Source organism: Mauremys reevesii, linkage group 18 (genome assembly GCF_016161935.1).
Source record: "Mauremys reevesii isolate NIE-2019 linkage group 18, ASM1616193v1, whole genome shotgun sequence".
In the NCBI taxonomy this organism is placed as follows: domain Eukaryota; kingdom Metazoa; phylum Chordata; order Testudines; family Geoemydidae; genus Mauremys; species Mauremys reevesii.
The window spans coordinates 21,088,409-21,109,593 of NC_052640.1; the positions used below are offsets into that span (position 1 = coordinate 21,088,409).

General features: G+C 46.8%; 1 protein-coding gene across 8 annotated transcripts; it reads right to left on the bottom strand.

The window, feature by feature from the left end:
• Positions 1-1,313: 1,313 nt before the first annotated feature.
• Positions 1,314-20,234, bottom strand: LOC120385884 (anomalous homeobox protein-like). Of its 8 annotated transcripts, none has more exons than XM_039504406.1 (11): positions 20,025-20,234; positions 19,210-19,229; positions 17,045-17,089; positions 16,636-16,909; positions 15,768-15,892; positions 15,412-15,535; positions 12,454-12,640; positions 11,088-11,223; positions 10,408-10,718; positions 5,983-6,070; positions 1,314-2,914 (listed from the first exon to the last, which is right to left on the bottom strand). In XM_039504406.1, exons 4-11 carry the CDS (start codon positions 16,882-16,884, stop codon positions 2,908-2,910), a joined length of 1,227 nt encoding a protein of 408 aa, XP_039360340.1. In that variant the 5' UTR covers positions 16,885-16,909; positions 17,045-17,089; positions 19,210-19,229; positions 20,025-20,234; the 3' UTR covers positions 1,314-2,907. The 8 variants fall into 8 exon arrangements, 7 of the variants coding, with proteins under 7 accessions (XP_039360340.1, XP_039360338.1, XP_039360341.1 ...); XM_039504404.1 differs by having other exon boundaries at positions 16,636-16,906; positions 20,025-20,233; XM_039504407.1 differs by lacking the exon at positions 19,210-19,229 and having other exon boundaries at positions 16,636-16,906; positions 20,025-20,233.
• Between the last annotated feature and the right edge of the window lie 951 nt (positions 20,235-21,185).

Sequence of the window (21,185 nt, forward strand, 5' to 3'; positions counted from 1 at the left end):
TGAAGATTCCAGCATTTCCTCCAGAATATGCTTATTTATTCATTTGCCACTTGCACATTAGATACACAAGGGACGTGCCCATTGCTTTATTGTTCTTGTAAGATACTGCAGCCTAATGTATCTGTCAGACAGAGCCATCTTCTGCTGTTGCTATGGCTCAACAGCATGCTACAGCCAATTGCAAAGGAGATGGATATATTTGTCTCTGTTGCTAAAGGCAGACCAGGATCCATACCCAATCAGGAGGCAGAAGGAAGCAGGACTGAGACTTGCTTTGAAACATCAGCTCTCTAAAGGGACCAGCATTTTCTTCTCTGCATTTTATTATTTATGTAGTTTTTAAGAACAAGAGGCCTGTGGCAGCCCTTCCATGCTGCAAGACTATTCTACACATGAGAGGGATGGGTTAACTAGCCAGTGTTGAAAATGACAGCACAAAGCCAGTCTGTTACAATAGGAAGAACACATTTCAAAATGACTTGAAAGAGGCCCTCTGCCTCCACTACATCAAATGACTGCTTCCTTCCTGACCACATATACACTCCAATTCATCTAAATCCCCCTCATTAAAAAACAACAACAATCTCATATAGCCCCCTCCAAACACAAGTGTCTCAGATGCAAAAGGTTTGGAAACCAAGTTAGAAAAAGCAATCAAATGCCAGTGCAGGTACTGAGACTTTGGTAAGAACCACAGAGATGGACTCCTGAGGGAGCTGCCTGCACACCCTGCAGTAGCACAAATATATGCTTAGAAAGACCCCCAGGCTCAATGTAGAGACCCCAACTGATGGAGAACGTTCCACAGCCCTTTGTAATCTGCTCCAGTGCTTAATTCCTGTGCATGTCATTTCCAGTTTGAATTTTTCTAACTGCAGCTCCCAGACATTTGATCTTGGTCTGTGTTGGTCTGCTAGATTAAACAGCCCCCAAGTACCTGCTCTTCTGCCGTGATCAAATCACCTCTTACCTTCTCTTTGATAACACGGCTGTTCTGCTTCTCTCTCAGCTCCAAACCCAAACAGCCCAAGTGAAACTCAGGGCATGTCTACAGTGCCCGGCGCTCAGACTCCGGGGGTGCAGACAGCAGGGGGCACCAACGTGCTGTGCTGTGACTCCCCCGCACTGACGCTGCGGGCGGGAACTTCCAGGCCCTGAGTTGGCACTAATGTCGTTCTCTGAAGCCGAGGGAGGGGGGTGGCCTTCAGAGCCCGAGCTCCAGCCTGGTGGAATTATGCTTTTTAAAAGTCTTTTTATAAGCACATAATATTCTACTCTGTGGAAAATGAACCATAGAGAGAGATGTCCACTCATAACCTTTATTTGCAAAATTACTTCATTACAAGAGAGTCAATGTGGACATCAGCCTTCACTCTGGGCAAGGAGGATCCTCTTTTGTGATCCACAATCTTTTTAAAAAAAAGTACACAATTGTGGTAAATACTTAAAAAGCTAAACAATGATTTGCCCCTCAGTGTTTTTAAGCCTGGGTGCAAATGAACTCCCCTCCCCTATTTCTCTCACAATTTCCATTTTCTAGCTCCGGGATGAGATAAAAGGAAAACCGTAGGGCTCCTGATCTGTGATATAACAAAAAAAAACACAATGGAGAGGAGGCAGAAGCAGATGGCTTGGAGGCTGGTTTGGGAAAAAGTATCTGAACAGAGGAACTGTTAGCAGTGTACTCCTCTGATCAGAGCTGTGAGGAGCCTCAGATATTTGCCCAAAATTCAGGTATTAGACTTCAGCTGAATACAGTTACCAATTTCTATTAGAGGCCACATACTCCTGCAGTCTGAGGGAATCTGGGGCTGCACAACCCAAAAGCTGCTTTGCAAGGTACTTGGGGACATACAGGGCCTGCTTCTCCACTGCCCTGCACCTCAAGCTGTCAATGTGTACCTGCAAAATAAACGCAAAGTCAATTTAATATGCTACCAAATGAAAATGGCAGTGTTCTACATTCACTTTGTACAGGTGTAAGTGCAAGGCAGTAGAGAATCAGGCCTTCATTTTCACTCTTCTGCAGACTGTGGGAAAGGCAACCATTAGGACCAGTTGCAGAGCTCCTGTCCAGCTGGAGTTGGGAATTCTAAATGTGGACTGAAAGAGTTCAGATGTTCCCACCCTCTCCATTCCTCTGACCTTCATGGGGAATTCAAGGTCCACCTGCTACTGGGCCCTGACACTCTGGCTTTCCCCATCTCATCCTCTATAATACAGTTTTGTTGGGTGCTATGAATTAGATAGTGCTCCAAAATGTGCGATCTGTGGCACTATGGGATTTGGAGTGCCCCAGAATTCATAGCACAGGCGAACTGCAGAGGTGGGAGGAGACAGCTTTGTATCAAGGCTCAGCTAGGTCCCAAATTCTCCAGCCGTAACAAACCCACAGGGCATCCACACTGTAGATGACATTTCTGAGGTTTTACTCCCTTTGAACTGAGGGGCTTTTTACACAACAACATCAATAACAACAATAGAGGGACCCAGAACCATCTCGTCCAGATACACAGTTACGAATATGGGGTGACCTGAACAATTTAACTTCCATAGAACCAGTGACTAAATACTTGCAATGGCTACGCAGTTTCAAATTGTCCCAGTTAAAGTCTGTGATCTGCAAGAACCACAGGGAGCATTGCTTTTGTTTGTTACTTTTAAAACTCTTGAGAAAACTGTAGCCAAAATGAACTTGGTAACAATTAGAAAGGTCTCCTTGCCCAGTTAACTACATTGTGTTATCGGACTGCCTCTTTTGGCAAGAAAGGGGCAATCACTGCAGAACCGCAGACCATCATACAAAGTCTCACTGTGCGAGTTACATCCGACCACCGACTGAGAATTCAAAGAGTAGCCACGCTGCCCAGAATGTGTCGCTGGTCATGGGATCGCTTAGTGGATTCTCTAGCCCCTGAAAGACAATAAAAAGACCACGAGCTTCATTGTATACTTCCTTTAAGGATGTAATTACCGTCTGCAGAGGAGCTCCTATTTTCCTTCTTGAGCAGAGATAGGAGAGCACAGATGTGTGTGTGAGTACCGGGGTGACAATGGGGTATATGTACAGAGGGGGCTGAAAGCAAGAGGAATTCTTGTTCCATTTCCTGAGTACCGACAGGGCAAGTCATCACACAGAATGAGAAAGTGAAAGGGAAAAACTGTTTACCCACAATGTCTCCCTTGCAGATGGGAGAAATGTGAAAGCTCTAGCAACAGAGAGACCGTGAGCCCTGGAAATCTTAGAAAAGACTCATTCATCATCAATGTCCAAAGCTTTCTTACTCATCTGGTTCATGTTATGGCTGTAAAAAGGTCATTTTCCAAGATAAAGATCTTCATCCTGCCACTCTTAGAGGCTCAAAGGGTGTTTCTGTTACTGTCTTCAGAGCTGCAGCTGCCTCCCACAATAGGGTTAACAGACATTTAAAAATATATTTTCAAAACATTTGTTCCAGCACATTATCAGTATAAGAAAAACAGAAACTGATGCTAAGTGCTCTCTATGCTAATAAATCTGAGGCCAAGATATAAATGTGACAGGTAGTTCAAGATGGATATCAGATGGAAATTTCTTAGGTTGTACTGTTTATTATCATCCAATTCAGAAATGCGTCAACCACAACTCTTGGCACAATGAATTTCTTGCTGCCATCCTCAGGGATGTTGCAGCCTTAAAAAGCAGTGTTAAAAAGCAGGTCATCTAGTAAGGAAACTAACTCATTTGTTTTGTTTACTATTTCCTATCGCAGCATTGCTTTCTGCTTCTATAAGATGGCTGTTACGGGGGAAAAAATCCCTTTTCAGGGACAGTAAGAAACATTTTGTAATGAATGTCATATCTAAAATGCTAATGACACTGGGAGAATAGTTTCAAACTAGGGATGTAAATATTGTTTTTAAAAGAACCTATTTAAACTATTCAAATATCGGTTAATGGTTTGATCGTTAACAAGTTCACAATCTACCCCACGTATATGTTATCTTCGTCATTTTTCAGAGGCCGAACTAGCCTAGTACTGGCACCCAAGTGAAGATTTGTGCTTTAAATGTATTATTTTTGACCTGACTGGGTCCCTTGAAAGCCGCTGCAGACACATGGCAAACAGGCCAGCAGGAGGGGGTGTGCAAATGGATGCAGTGATCCCCAGAGCCCCAGCCTGTACAGCAGCCGCGGGAGGCCACGGGGACAGTGGGGCTGGGTGCCCAGACACACCCGTGCCAAGCACACAGAGAGTCCTGAGGGAGCACGGGCTGCAGCTCTCTGAACTGTGTGGTTAGGGGGCCAGGGACAGGCTGTGGCACCATGAGGCAGAGTCACACGCTCACATATCGGGTCATGCCAACAGCTTGGGTGGAGCCTCATGCGTCCCCTCCCTTCCCTTCCTGGTTGGTGACAACTGAGTTGTCATAGTAACATTAGAACTCACAGGCTGGGAAAGTTCCGCTTCTGCAGCCCCATCCCATTATGTGACACCCCCACCCCCAACCCAGTGTTAACTGCAATATATTAACAGTGAGACTAATACTTACTGGTTAACCATTTAACCATTTAATATTTCATATCCCTAATTCAAACCATACAGCTGCTGCGTAGAAGGTGCATACCATTTAAGCATGCACAATCTAGGGTGGTTAGCTATACACAGTTCTGTGCAGACCTCCTACAGTGTGCATAAACAGTGAGTTAAATGATATGTTATAAGAATACGGGCTGCTGGATCAGCAGCTACAGTGACACATGTTTAATTTAACGAGGGTTGGATAAGCAATTTACGTGAAAGAAAATCCCTCTCTAGTACTTGGTGGACACTGCCCAGGGAATTGACTTCTGACAACTTGCCTAGATTGGGTTTGAAGACCTAGGGGCAGAGAGGTGTCTCTGAGCATTAAAAGGAGAATTGCTAGGACATGAATCAACATCTTTAATATGCCACCAGGAGCTAATCCTTCCTGAATGCCTACTGGACTCTGTGACTAAATAATGGGACTGAGCAACAGGGGATTCCCCATAGCAGGCTTCTCAGTCAGAGACCCAAATTGCTCATCGGCTATTTCCATTTCAAGGGTTTGCCTCTGAGCATGCAAAAGCCAGTAAGCAATGGACAGCACTAAAGGAGTCTATATTCTTCCTAGGAAGAAATCTTATCACGCTGTAAATATCCTGAGATTACAGGCAGTGCCCTAAATATCCAAGTCAATGTGCATGAATGTCAGAGCCAGGCTAGCCTGCCTTACATAGGATCCAAGACCTTTAAGGGACACAGGAATCAAGGTAATAGTAAAGGAGAAAGGAGAACACTAGTCACACCTGCCTCACAGCTCTCAAAAAGAAACACTCCAAAAATGTACCAATATCTTCACTTTCTTTTATAGGCTGGGACATGATGTCATGGCTGAGGGAGGAGCTAAAAACAAAGAGATAAATCCCACCTGTACTGAGGGAGAAATCCAGTGGAAATTAAACCTTAGACATTCAATGCTCAATCTCCTAAAGAAAATGCCACCTTGTAAAAGGCTGTGGCTGGAATAGCTAGATGGCTCCCTTGCAAGGAAGGCTGGATTTTCTGAAGAGCTCAGCTCCTATATGGAGTTCAGCACCCCCTTTCAAAAGAGCCCAGCACCCAACATGCACTGAATGTGCTGAGCTCTTCTGAAAATGAATGGGAATTATGAGTGCTCAGCATCTATCAAAATCAAAACACTAAGTTATGTGCTTATACCAATTTTGATGACTAATTTTAGGCAGCCACATTTGAAAATGTTGGTCAGGGGAGGGGACCTACCTCTGGTGGGAGAGCATGGAAATAGAATACTTTTTTTCAGCACATCCTAATAACATCAGCAATGGGATATGCTGTTGTTACCTGTCCCATCATGATGATCCTTAAAGAACCCCCCTACTTTCTACGTCACATCTCCATCAGGAGAGGATTACGCTCCAGATGTCTCTTCCTTTGTAGGTTGGGTGCATTCTCTTACCTCGCTGTGTCCCAAGGCCTGGATTTCCTCCAGATGGGATGTGGAAACTGGTGGGCACTGGGATTTGCCAAGCACAGCCTGAGGGGAACTGGAAAAAATATCAGAACAAGTTAGTTCACATAAGAACCTGGGATCTCCTTGTGTTCCTTTTGCAATCATGCACAATCCACCATTTACTTTAGCCTCCCAGCAGCAGGTCTGGAGGAACGTTTGCAGGAGAAGGTTCTGTGCACATACTGGTGGTGAGCACTACATAAACCCACACCCCCTCCCCACCCTTATTAGAATGATTAAACAGATCCTGCAGTGAGAGTACTGTCACTGCCAGGAGTGCTAAAGAGGGCTGGCACATAGATTCCAGATTTTGCTTATGTACCCAGAACACACTCTACAGCAAGGAGATATCTACCAAGGATTGTGTCTATCCTGGAGAATATGATAAAAACAATGATTTTAGAGTCAAAATACACAGCTTTTGGAACTAACCAAAACATCCTCAGTGCCGCCTCTACAGTCTTTCAAGGCCTCTAGCAGAGAGTCTCAGATCTCAGCCTGCAGCTTGCCCCTCATCCAGACTTCACATCTGGGCTTTCCCAAAGGTCAGAACAGAAATGCTGGCTATGCTCAGAGCCACAGGTGCTAGGGAATGCATCTCTCCCTTTCTCTCAATAACCATCTCAAAGTCTCAGAGGTACATCCAGATCCTGCCTGCTGTGTTTGCAGCACTGTCCATCCTGCTCCCAGCAACACTCCTCACTGTCACTTGGCTTACAGCAGATGCAGAGCAGAGGACCCATTGCTAGAAGCATTCCCAGCAGCCTGAGTTAGGGTCCCAACAATGCAGGCAGCATCCACAATTTGCAATGAGCATCGAAGCATTTGTATATCCTATACCAATATGCTGTCTGTAATATCCAGGTTTTCTTGCTTCATGGGGGTGAGTGGGCTTTTGTTTCAAATGCCCATCACTAGGGAGTTTTGCTCTGCATGAATCATGAGCTGTGCCAAATTTCACTCACTCCAACCAGAGGAGGAAGGAGGATACAGCAAGGTTGGCCATTGCTTGGGGACCCACACAGAGCCACAGTTTACTTGCTGGACACAACTTGTCCCACCCAGCAGCATGACCAGATAGTCTGATTCCCTCCCCCACACTCCTTCCTTGCAGCCCTGGGCCCTGCAAATCACAAAGCCGGATTTGGATACAGTCCAGGGGCTTAAGACAGACTATGAACAGATGCAGGAAATCTGCAGTTGTTCTAATGAGCTTTCAGGCTGAGTCCAGTCAGGGTGAGCACCTTTACAATGAGACAGAAGCAGACTGAGGCTCCCTCGGTTGATCTGTAGATCTGTCCCTGTAACTGTCACCAACCAATTAGGGATAGAGGGTGATCTAGTAGTGAGACCATGTGGTTGGAAGTCCATTCCAGGCACTGACAGCATGTGACCTTGGGTAATTCATGTCCCTCTCTAGGCCTCATTTTTCTCATCTGTAAAGTGGGGACAATGCCATTGACCTGCCTTACAGGGTGTTTGAGAGGCTCCTTTCATTAATAGCTGAGATCCTCAGATGGAAGGACATAAGTGTGATATTATTATTCATTACTGTTGTTCTAATTGAGTGGAAGGAACCGGAGCTTTTCTTCTGAGTCAAAGATTAGCTGGGGTTACAGTGGCCCACCAAGCACAAAGATTTTCCCCTCTCACCATTGGGCCAGATGTCCACTGATTAGCAGTCTAGCCCATGCCAATTAAGGACAATCCTCTGTGGCTTCCAGTCTCCATGGGTAACATTTTCAAAAGCACCTAAGTGACTAACGAGCCCCTAAGTCCCACTGGCTTTTAATGAGACTCAGGTCCCTAAATGCCTTTTGAAAATTCTACATCTTGTGCCAATTTCAGGACTCTCCTGGGAGAAACTGAGGCAGGTAATAAGTCAATGTACAGCAGTCGCAGCAGGGACAGGAGAAGAGGAAACTAACTCTATCCTCATGACTAGGTGTCCTTGCAATCAGCAAGTGTTACCATTGCCAGGAGTATGATAAGGAGGGATGGCATGCAGCTTCTTGACACTGGCTATGTACTCAAGTCACATACTGAAACAAGGAGACATTTACCATATATTTCCCCTAATTGCAGAACATATTTTAAAAATAAATATGATTCATTCTAGAAACAGAACATACGGTTTTAAATCCAGCCAGAACGTCACCAGCGGCTCCTCTATGATCCTTCTTGAATGTTAGTTGCTATTTAAGACTGTGTGAATCCCAGAACTCAGCCTGCAGCCCTGCCCCATTGTGTCTATTACAATCTCCAGGCCTGGGCAATCCCAAACCACCTAATATAGGATATTTGAAATGCTAGTCCTAGCATGAGCTGCAGGCACCAGGCCAGCTGGGGAAGACAGGAAAAGTATCAAGATGTTTCAGCAGGGGACTGGGAATGAGAAGTTTTGAGTTCTATTCCCACCCCTCACACTGACTCCCTTTGTGCCCTTGGCAAGTCACATAACCTCTCCATGCCTCAGTATCCTCATCTATAAAATGGGGATAATAATGCTTACCTACCTACTAGGACTTCTGTGAGAATTAATTACATAGTGTTTGATAATGTCATTATTACACAAATGGTAAAAAAAAAATGGAGGAGAAGGGCTGGGATAGGAGGTTGCGGCTTCTATTTTGTCCTGCAGGTCAGCAAACAAAAGCAACTTCATGATATTTGCTCTGTGGCATCTACTGCTATGTAACATCATGATGGTACCAGGACATTTTTGCATCCCATGAGCTGCAAAACCTGCAGGGCGAAACCTGCAACAATGAAACATCTGGTACAGACAGAAACCTTGGCGCAGAAGGAGACAGACGGCGCAGCTGGAGTTCAGGGGCTGCCACCTCTGATAGCCTGCTGTATGGAACAAACTTGTCCTGATGCTGTGCATCTCCAAAAGCTATTTCAGGTTGATTCACAGGCTCCATAGACCCTACTGTCAGGATTGAGGATGGGCCCATCACAGTCAGGATGTGTGGCATCCACTGTTAGAAACAAGCTGGGCAAGCAGTTCAGATGCTGAACCCAGTTCAGATGGGGGTGGGAGGAATGGATTTGCCCCTTCTTGTACAAGACTGGGGGCCTGATTCTCCTTTGCCCTGCACCATGTGGAGCCGTTTACGCTGCACACAGTGAGTGCAATTATGTAGCATTTCACACCACTGGGCACAGATGAAGACGTCAATACAAGGCCAGGGCAGTGGGAGAATCAGGCCCCCAGAGTGGGAAGTATCATCACTGCTCCCTACTCAAAGGCAGGGAGGCTGGAGACCAGGGAAAGGACTGATCACAGACCTCCATTCTCAGTTGTCCTCCGCTCCCGTTACCTGTCGGGAAGGATGGCTTCCAGGGACCCTAGCTGTCCTTCTCTAAGCACGAAACTTTCAATCTCTAATTCTGCCTGGTGACTGATGCTTTCTGAACTGGCCTCAATAGAGCCACCTTGAGGGACCCTGCTCATAGAAGCTCTGACACCTGCTGGAGTAAATGCCAATGTTAAGAGAGCTGCAGATAACAAGGCTCAGCCCACAAACCCAGCCTTCCTCATCAGAGGCTGCGTGACTGACGCACCACAATCCCACACCCGCAATTATGGCCAGCCACAGTAATTAGCTGGCACCTAGCTGCTGCACAACTGGCTGCTCCTCTCCCCACCTGCTTCCATCCAACTTCCCTTCTCGGCTCTGGAGACATGAATTAATGTGTCCAAATGAGACCATTCCAGAGAAGGGGGAGAAGACAGGGGGAAGCTGCAGGATCAGTGAACTACATGGGGTGAGACAGGATGGAGCAAGTGAGAAGGCAGGGGAAAGGAAGGGAGAGGTACGAAAGACAAAAGGAGGAGTAAGGACAAAAGAAAGTGAAAAAGGGGGTGTTTCTGAAGGACTGGTACTCTCTGCTAGCAGGAGGGCTTGGGTACCCTGGAGTGACACACAGGCTGGAGGTGAGAGCCTGCTGAGAGGGATTGCCTAGCCAATGCCAGGGCAAGCAGCACTCGGCTGTTGAGAACCAAGGGGGTTTAAATCCTTAAAAGCCAGCAGCCGAGTAAGGTGAACAGCGAACAGCTGAAGGGAGTTGGCCAGAGGAGCAGCTAAGGCGTAAGCGTGGCTCCACAGAAGTGGCTGGAGGGCCAGCAGCCCGAGCAAAGGGGTACAGGGGTAAAAATAAACCCACGTCAAGTCCAGTGGTCTAGATTTTCAGACTTGCTCCCTGACCTGTTGGGAGCAGGACCCAAGAGCTCAGGTTAAGCCCAGCTCCCCTGCTTGTCACTAGACAGAGGAGCTGCCCATGGAAGCAGGAAGGTCTAAGACCAAAAAAATCAAGGAGTTTTCAAACCAACAATGGCTCTGAACAGAGGGCAGTTGCACTAACCTGCTGTACCAGGGCTCCACAGGGGGCACTGGCTGCTTGCGCCGGAGACTCCTTCTGCACTGGGAGTTGGCTGCCTTGCGTCCAGATGTTCTGTTTGGAAGGGATGTGAGCCACAGGAGCACAGGACAACGTTCTCCAGACAGGGGCTAGTGGCAGTGTAACTTGACGTCTGTCTGGTCTCCATGGTGGCAGAGCTAAGGCTTAGTCCGTGCTCAGTCTTAGTGCAGAAAGCTGCTGGCTCTTCAGTGTTGAGAGGGGTCACTGAAGTTTTAGTTGACCTCATTTCCTGTAACTCACTGCTCTGCAGAAAGCTGTGGTGATACAGAGAATGAGAGTATCTTTACTGCTCTACTAAGAGCATCATCATCTCTTAATGGGAGAGAGTGCTGCTCAGTACCGATACCAGCTCCACCCCAAGCCCCCTCTCTCCTAGAAAGGAGTCACTGCCCACTGAACCCCGGAGCACCAGTCCAGGAGGATGGGGAGTTTGTGCCAGCTGCTCAGAATGGCTGAAGCTGATTTGGGGGCACTGATCACTCCCATCTATGAAAGGAGTCAAGGCTCCAAACTGGTCTCACTGGGCACTGCCAGCTTGATGGGAATGTTAGTCCTGTGCGGAAGGTTAAAGTCACACCGTCACTGCACTTCTGCTAAAATGATGAGTCTCCCTCATACATCACCTGGGTTCCAGCAACTTTGAAAAGGTCCCATCAGCAGAACAGTCCAGAACCGCAGCTGAATGCTCCCACCCAGGACCACAGGGCCCAAGGGTAATAATCTCTTTCTGATCTGAGCCAACGCCTGCATGAAATGCCTCTGCAAGACATAGAACAGGGCCGGTAACACGAGACTCCTGGGAGCCCTAGGGTCAGTACAGTTGTGATGCCGAAAGGAAACTAACAAAGGTTGGTGCTAGTGGGCAAATACAACAGGGCTCTCCCCATCGTTATTAATGATTGAATTCTGGTTATGACCCTGGAAGGGTGCACTGGAAATGCTCAGGTTTGGTATTGAGTTTTACTGGAGTGAATTGCGGGTCCAGGGTCACATGTCTGCACTGGGCTACCCTACTTATTAGCTTGCGGAGCGGGATTCCTCTACTTATTAACTATTATTGTGTTGCTAGCAACTCTTAGTATTCATGACCGAGATAGGCGCTTTGCATCCAGTCCAATCCTTGATAAGGCATTTGGGTAGCGTGAGAGATGTAGGTGCAACCTTCTGATTTTCACTTCCCAGGTTGGTGAAGGGCAAGACATTAGGAAAGTGACATGCTACATCCATGGAGGTGTGGGGTTGGAAGGAATCAGATGCCAACTTCACCAATGCATGAGCACTGTCAACTGCCATGACACCTGCTATACCCTCTCCAGAGTGGTGTCTACCATGGTAACAGTTGGATGCAGCAGTAGGGAGCAACTCTGCTATAACCCTTTTGATACCCACTGTGTCAACAATGATGCCCAACAGGAATAGAGTGCTGCAGGGAGGAGGTGACTGATACACTCCCTATTTCCACACACTGATGGCTAAGGGGGGTTCCAAAGAGGATGGAGCTAGGCTGTTCTCAGTGGTGGCAGATGACAGAACAAGGAGCAGTGGTCTCAAGTTACAGTGAGGGAGGTCTAGGTTGGATATTAGGAAACAATATTTCACTAGGAGGGTATTGAAGCACTGGAATGGGTTACCTAGGGAGGTGGTGGAATCTCCTTCCTTAGAGGTTTTTAAGGCCTGGCTTGACAAAGCCCTGGCTGGGATGATTTAATTGGTGTTGGTCCTGCTTTGAGCAGGGGATTGGACTAGATGACCTCCTGAGGTATCTTCCAACCCTAATATTCTATGAGTCTGTTATTCTAACAGCGCAAAGGGGAGGCCTGTGTATCAGAGCATAATCCTGCCATGTCTGCTTGATTCAGTAATGCTGAGTTACTGATCCCAAGGAAGCAGGGGTAGCTAATAGTGCCCCTCTGTTTATCATGAGATGATCCCAAAACAGGCTTCCTTTTGCCTGGACCCACATCCCAAGCCTACTGGGAGGAGACCAACCTGCAGCTTGTGGAATGCAGGATCCACTATCAGGCTGATGTCTTGCTTGGTGAGTTGAAGGCTCCTCATCGATTGAGCTGATGAGCTTTTCCAGCCGACTGAGCCGCGTTTTTTGACGACGACGGTAATTGGCAAACCAGTTATAGACCTGACTTGGCTGCAGGTTCATATCCTGAGCCAAACTCTCCTGCAAATCCAGGTAACCACGGGAAAAAGAATAAACCACAACCAAATAACCATGCTCGTCCCTCCAGTTTCCAAAAGCAATCAGACAATATGAACTTCCAGACCATCATGCAGGTTCTTGGAAAAACATGCATGGCTCCCACTGATTGATCAGCTCATAAGGAGGAAGAGAACAGAAAAAGTTAATTCTCCCTTTACATCCTATTTGAGAAAGGGAACCCCAAGAATCCCAATGGGTTTTTGCCTTATTTGTAATTTAACTGATATAAATAACCAACTAATGGAAATAAGCACATTTTTAAAAGTGAAGGTAATTCACCATTGGAACACAAATTACTGGGCTCAACACAGGAATCACTGGGTGAAATTCTGTGGCCTGCCTTATGCAGACTAAACTCTCATAATGGTCGATTCTGGCCTTAAAAAATAATCTACGACAGGTCTGTAAAATCTCTGGTGTATCTCTTTAAAATCTCTACATTAAGAGAACATTTGATTTAAACCATCAAAAGTCCAGAAATGCCACAGTTAAGGTTGCACATATAACCTTTACTCTTCTCCCTTGTATATATTCATTACTATAATCTTTCATTAAATGAGCATAGATTTCTTAACTACAGCATAACATTTTTTTCTATGTTAGATACATGTGTAGCATCTTGTAATATATTTTCATACTTTTAAATTTACTATATTATTATTGTGATAATGAAACTATGTCTTTATTGATTTTGGCTATTTATATAATAGATTTTCTTCTCTCTCAAGTAAGTAATTTAATAATTTAGTCAACATACATGTATTATATATTTTCTTTTCAATCAGAAGTGCAACCTTCCTGGGCTGTAATTCAGGGAACAAGGAAGTTAACTACAAGGCTAATTTAGTCACAAACTTGGGGGCCTTATACATGCTAGCAAATTTCACTATTATTCTATGTTGTTATATTTTATCAGCGGAATACTGCGTAAGAATAGCTTGTTCTGTGCATTGCATAAAATAACTTTAAGAGACTCAAAGTAGTACACATGCACATATCTAAGGCTGCAGAAAAATTATCTATAATATTCAACTACTTGATAAATTACATGATCATGTATCATAATGCCCACACTCAACAGGACAATGTTATGGTCTAGTGTGCTACTTTCCACTGTCATTTCCTGACTTTTAAGTGCTTAACTGAGCAACCGTAGCACTCTCTTAACACAGATTTTTGTAAGTTGCTGCTGTTTTAATGAAAAATATTTAAAAAAAACAAAATTCACACCGCAGAACTAAGCTAAATATGCCCAGAATAACCTGTTCCCCATAAACCTTGGGGGCTTGAAGGAGGGAGCACCTTGTGTGAAAATTTTAGGAGCGCTGCAGTTTTTACCTTATAAAACAGTGAATCAGACAAGGATTCCTGCCAAGTCCTGGCTCATTCAGAGGCCACTTTCACTACATTTGTCTCTGTCCAGCTAAGCTAGATGCACATATGCACAGGGCTGACTATCTTGGCTGCAAACTTTACAAGTCTAGCAAGAAAACAAAGGGCTTGGCTACACTTGCAGGTGTGCAGCGCTGGGAGTTACAGCTGTCTTCCTACAGCTGTGTAGGGAAAGCGCTGCAGTGTGGCCACACTGACAGCTACCAGCGCTGCAGTGTGGTCATATCTGCAGCATTTGCAGCGGTGTTGGGAGTGGTGCATTATGGGCAGCTATCCCAGCGTTCAAGTGGCTGCAACGTGCTTTTCAAAAGAGGGGAGTGGGGTGGAGTGTGACAGGGAGCGTGGGGGAGACAGAGAGAGTGGATTTTTGGAGCTGACGCTGTGTCAGCTCCCTGCCTTGCAAGTTCTAAGGACTGGAAGATACACAGCACCAACCTTCAATCATTTTAAAAGTTTGGACCCCTTCCCCCACCCCTCTCTTATTCACTAAATGCAAATAGCCTTCAGACCAGATAAACAGCTGCTCCAAAACGGACTCCCCCCTCCCCCGCCACGCCGTGTTGCTTCTCTCCTCAAGCAAACACTAGCTGTGAACATTCCAAAAGAATCCCCCTGCCTGCCTCTGCTGGAGCAAACAGGAGCTGTGTTTTGTTTTTTAGATAAGCAGCTCCGGGAGCCCGGAGTTCACAACAAAACAGCAGAGTGGCTGAACAGGCATTCTGGGATACCTCCGAATACCTCGGAGGCCAATTACAGCGCTTTTGGTGGCCACACTTGCGGAGCAGCGCTGCATCACCAGCGCTGCAATCCTTATACCCCAGGCAGAGCAGGAGTATAGCCAGGGAGATGCAGCGTTGTATGTGCCTTGCAAGTGTGGACGGTGACTAAGTTGCAGCGCTGTAAACCCACCACCAGCGCTGCAACTCTCCAGTGTAGCCAAGCCCTCAGTGTACTTTTAAATGGGTTATAACTCAGTCAAATCACAACCAGTTAGCACCAGAACACCTACAGTGCTTCTTAGTGATAGCTATTTCCCTGCCAAATTTCACCCAGCCATTTCCACACCTACAGCTGTTAAAACACTATTATAACAGGGAAGACTTTTTCTCCCACTTCTTTGCTCCACAGAACAACTGAATTTATTTTCCTTAAGCTTAAAAAAATATTAAAATGCCCTTTGGGCAGCGATCAAACATGAGAAACTTCAGTCCAAACTGACTGAAACAAGGGATTAGATTGGAAACATTTAGGTTGCCTTGATCACAGTAGTTGCTGCTGTTCCTGTGCAAGGCAACATTCAGCAACAGCCTATGTAACACTGTGACATATAGCATCCATACCCGCTGATCCTTGTTTGGATTCATTGTCACGTTTGCAGCAAATCTGTGCAGCTTTTGGCGCACTCTTTCTGGATAGTTTCGATTCTTTATGCCTTCAGGACACAGGGAAACTGGTGGAGGATTCCTGTGCAAAAAAGAAAGTATAATCACCAAGGTCCCAAAACTGTGCCATTAAACTCAATGGAAGTTTTGCCATTGATTGCAATAGGAGTAGGCCAAAGTTTCAAGCTAACGGTGAAACCTGTTCCCCAAGAAATGTCCATCTTAGGGTGCGAATACAGCCTTTTAGTTTCCATCCACCACACCCCCAAATCACAGTAAAGGAAGAGCACCAGATCATCCCACTGCCAAGGTACCTCTTCCTGCACCGGAATTTCTGCACCGGTGTCAAGGAATCTATGTGGTGTTTCTCCATGACTTTGTGGTAGTGGATCTCATTCCAAAGTTGCAGCAGCTCCTTCTTTTCCTTCGCCCTGCAACACTAAGACAATGGCAGGGCTGAGCACACCCTCTCCAGACAGTCAACCAATGACTTTTACAGAGGGGAAAAAAAACCTCAGCATCCTGAAATGTACTGAAAGGGATTCACACTGGATCAGCTGAGTTGGTAGCATTCCTCAAAAGTATGAGTCTCTGGCATGGCCCACTGTTACTCCTCTAACCTGCACAGGACACCTCGTGCCAGAAAAGAGCTCATTATGCACCTATTGCCTTTTTTAAAAAACGGTGAATTTAGACCTGGTGAATGGTCCTAAGCCGACAGCTCTGGAAACTAAAGTCTCTTCTCTCCACAGAACACACACAGCATGATCACTGGCAGCCCAAGCTTCCTCACACCATCCCACCCATGGGCTCAATCCTACAAGTGGTGGAGCACTCAGGACCTGATTCAGCAAGACACTTAAGGACGTGGTTGGTAAGCTTTAAGCACAAGAAGGATCCCAATTCCAATGGGAACTGCACTTGTGAGGTCCCTGGAGTCTTTTACATTCCAAAAATTACTTTCTTTTACTAACAGATGTTTTGTCCATGATTTCCCTACAGAGCTCAGCATTGTATACTGCTCCCTCAAACTCCTCAGGGACCCCAACAGGCTAGTCTCCTACTTGTTGTTGCTGTAACACTGATGTTCTGACCCCTGACATGTATGTTATCATAGCTTGTCTAACACCACTTCCTGCCCTCCCTGTAGTTTCACTGAAGTGACCAAGAACACAATCCTACCTCCAGGAGTCTGCAGGCTGTGTCATGCTGACCTCTGTGGATATGGACAAGCACACAGGCTCGGACTACATTGATGTTGGTGAGGAAATATTCCTGAAGCTTGCACCCCATCATTGCCTCAACCAGCTTCTCCAGGCTGGGAGACATGCTCTGAAGATCGTGGCAGAGTTGTCCTGCTAGATCCAGCAGCTTGGCCTGTGGAGGGTCCTTGTTTTTATTTTTATTAAGCAGCGCCATGAACCGCTTCATGCTTACATTCCTCTGGACACCTCTTCTATGCAACAAAGAAACAGCATCTGATGTTTGAGCTGCTAGATGAACACTCCCCTCCCAATCAAGACGCATTGCTAACTTCTAATTCTAATTACTATATGTTAAAATACTTCGCTGCACTTCTATAGCACTTTACCTGAGTTTCTCAAATTACAAAGAGTAATTAAGCCTCTCGATCCTCCTGTAAGACAAGCAGCATTCCAGGTTTGCAAGTGGGAAAACTAAGGCACAGAGAGGTGCAGTGACTTGCCCCAAATGACAAGACAGTGGAACACTTTGTAATCATCCAACTTAGAGAGCAAAGGCCCTTTCTTGCTAAAATACAGGGCAAATGAGCATCAGTAAAAGTTAGAGAGAGCAAATACATTGAATATGTGGGATCTTTAGAATAATTATTTATAAAAATGCTCCTCCCCCAAAACACTTAGTCTGCTACATAAGTATAACCACCATCCAGGTTGAGCAAAATCTAATTACCTAGCAGAATGGAATAACTAAAACCTCAGTCCGGATAGGTGAGATCAAGTTACTTACTGCCCATTGGAGCATATAAAATTCCACAGTGCAATAAATTACAGGCACAAGTGACCTGTAGCTGATTCACTGGTCTCTTGTATTCTTGTAAATGCCATCCAGTGGTAACGGCTCTGCACACTGGACTTTGGAAGAGGTACCTACAGAATTAGCCATATATGCTCCTCTTGAAGGAGAGGATAGAACTGTGGTTCTCAAGCTGTGGCTTGGGTCCCCAAAGTGTGTTGCAAACCCATTTTAATGCGGTTGCCAGGGCTGCCGTTAGACTTGCTGGGGCCCAGGGCAGAAGCCCAACCCCCACTGCCCAGGTTTTGGCTTTGGCCCCTCCCCCCGGGCAGCAGGGCTTGGATGGGGGCTCAGGCTTCGGTCCCCCTGCCTGGAGTCCTGGAGTAATTTTTGTTGTCAGAAGGAGGTCACAGGGCACTAAAGTCTGAGAACCCCTGGGACAGACTGCAACTGGCTAAGAGACAGAGAAGGAGTTTAGCTAAGTAGACCAGACCAGTGGTTCTCCCGGGAAAGCCCCTGGCGGGCCGGGCCGGTTTGTTTACCTGCCGCGTCCGCAGGCTCGGCTGATCGCAGCTCCCACTGGCCGCAGTTCACCGCTCCAGGCCAATGGGGGCTGTGGGAAGGGCAGCCAGCACATCCCTCGGCCTGCGCTGCTTCCCGCAGCCCCCATTGGCCTGGAGCGGGGAACCGCAGCCTGTGGGAGCCACCATCGGCCAAACCTGCAGACACGGCAGGTAAACAAACCGGCCCGGGCCGCCAGGGGCTGTCCCTGAACAAGCGACGGACGGGCTTTGAGAACCACTGGACTGGACCACGTGGGCAAGTCATCCATTGCCGACCCTCAGGCTTTGCCTTCACTGCAAAAAAGGTGTGGTTTTGCATCGAGGTGGCCATCTCACTGTATTAACCTAGTAGAGATAAGGCACGGGTAGTTGATCTCAGGTTTCACTGAGGTGAAAACTTCAGAGCCTGGTCTCCACTAGGACTTCACATTGAGATAACGACACTGATTTAAGCACACACTTTTTACTGCAGTGAAGACAAAGCCGTATGCCTTTTCTTGATGAGGAAAAGGGTGTATTTTTAAATTTGTTAACTAATCTGTGTTAAAATCCTAGCAAAGACAAGGCAGTTGTAGGTTTTAAAACGTATTAGCTGGTCAAGGTAAACCCTGGCATTTAATCATTGTTGGCCCATGCTTAAGTCTTCTCCCGCCCCTTTCCCCCCACCTTTTTATGTAAATGATGCCTTTATTTGGCTGCTTAGCATTAGTTTTATTGTTAATCTATTTCTTGAAGATTAGGAAATTCTACTGTTGAGTTTACCTTGACTAGCTAACATGAGTTAAAACGACAACCTTGTCTTCACCAAGATTTTAACACAGGTTAGCTTAACATGGGTTAACAATGCACTTTTTTTTTTTTCTAGTGAGGACAAAGCCCTAGTTGCATTGACAGTGGTTCTGAACTGGGAGTCCAGTTTTCATTTTCAACCTCAAGTCAGACAGGAACAAATCCAACACCCACTGAAGTCAATAGAAATCTCTCCACTGACTTCAAGGGGCACTGGATCAGGCCCTCAGCACGCACAGGAATTTTAAGTGCTGATTGGCTCAGCAGCCTTGTCCTTGAGGTAGGGACATGCAATATCCATACAACAGATTAATTTTAACAACTCATCTTGGCTCCAGAAATAATCAGGACAAACACTTTATCATCAGACAACCACACTGTCGATCCCAGTTGTCCTTGAACAAGTCACCTTAAAATGAATTTCCTAGCCTGCAAACAATAGGTGAACATTAAAATACAAAACCAAAAGCATATAAAGGCATCACTTAAAAAAACCCAAAACACACAGGTGGACAGGTGGGAGGAAGAAGTCATTCTACACGAGCCCACAGCAATTAAAACCGACTGCACATCTGAAATTGTGTTTTTGAATATGTGCAAAGTTGTGAAAGAGTGGTATGGGGCATGCCCAGGGGTTGGAAATCCCACACGCCGTGGGCCAAGAAGAGTCTCCCGGGCACAATGGGGAAACCCCTACAACACCCGTGGTGTGACAGCGCTAATACTGTTCTGATGGAGGCTTATGAACTTCCCATGTGATATCCACTACATACAAATGCAGCTGTGAAAACTCCAGGAACTCGGGATAAAAAGGCCTTCTCTTCTCCCCTGGCTAACAGGCCGAGCACACACCCACCGAGGCCGGGGCATGGCAGAGTGGTTAAGCTAATGCCAGCAGGAGAAGCCAGGGGACTCAGGCCGTTACACGACACCCAGGCAGAAGCCCCCCAAGGTGTCTGGAGGGGTCTGGAACAGCACTTTTAAAACCTCTTTTCCAGACGCGTTTCAGGTGCCGGCAGAAGCTGCTGCGCTGCGGCCCCTACCAAGCCCGCCTCCCCCAGCCCCTGCCCGCTCTCCCCGCAGCGAGGGCACGGGCCGGCGTGCGCACCCCGCGGGTCCCGGCCGGGGCGGGCTGCGTTGGCCCCGGGGAGCCGGTCACTCGCTGCCCGGCCTCGAGAGCCCCCCGGGAGGCTGAGCCGCCCCAGCCCGCGCCCCGCGCTGTACCTCCCGAGGGCGGGCATCGGCTGCCGTGGCGCCGGCCGGGCTCCGAGTCCCAGCGGCGCCAGGCGCTGCCGCGGGGAGGAGCTCGGGGCCCCACCCCGCCCACGCGGCGCCCGTGGGCCGCGCCCCGGGCAAACACCCACTGCAGGACCGGCGCTGGGGCTCTGCACTCCGGCGAGCGCTCCTGCTGCCGACCGATTGATTCCTGGCACAGCGCCCGTAACCGCTCCAGGGCCCAGGGCCAGAGCGCTCGTCCCACCCCACAGCACCCCCCCAGTGCTGCAAGAAAAGCAACGCACGGGCTAGTAGAGGCGGCGCAGCATTTTCATTCAAAGTTAGGTTTCTGAGGGACTTACAGTCTAAACATATTACAGTGTAGACTGGACCTTCCAGAAATAAATAGAGCTGCTGAACGCTAGAGACCAACAAATAGCTGTGACGGGGTGGTCTCATTTAAAAAAAAAAGGGGTCGTTTATAAACCTTTAAGTAAACATTCCAATGTGATTTGCTTCCCCCCTCCCCACACACTTCCCTGTACATATACAATAGCCACTTAGTGTAACTAAGCTTTTTTTTCTATGTAAAAGAGGTACTTTTCATAGTAATCCAGTTGAGTAAACTAGGTGACAGCAAGGTATGTGAATGGTAGGAGATAACTTTAAAAAAAATCATCTAATAGGAATCAGACATGCACTGGTAATTACAATACACTTAGATGAATTAAATGAAGAGGGTGGTAGGCAGAGTACTATCTGATATCAGATATAGTCACTCAAACAATGAGTCTCGGATACAGAAACTTTTTTGTGATAAAGACACATTTTTGTTGAAACAATGTTTATGATCTTTCTCTCCTGTCTGTTCACAATCTTCCTCATTCCTGTAATCAGCTGCATCTTATGTTTAGCTGTCATTGATTTCTCCCTAGACTTGGATCCTTGCCTACAGCAACCGATTCCTTGCTCCTGCAGCATGACACACATCTCTGGGTCCAGAGCCCAGAACAGCAAGTCCTGAAATCTTAAAGGGCAGAGACCCACTTCAACTGAAATGTAAAGTAACTGTGACCTTTTCATGATCATTAAAGCTTCATGCTTGCTATAGGAAAGAACTTCCTTCTCTATTTTACTCACTGCCTGAACTATGGCAGAACAACATTACAC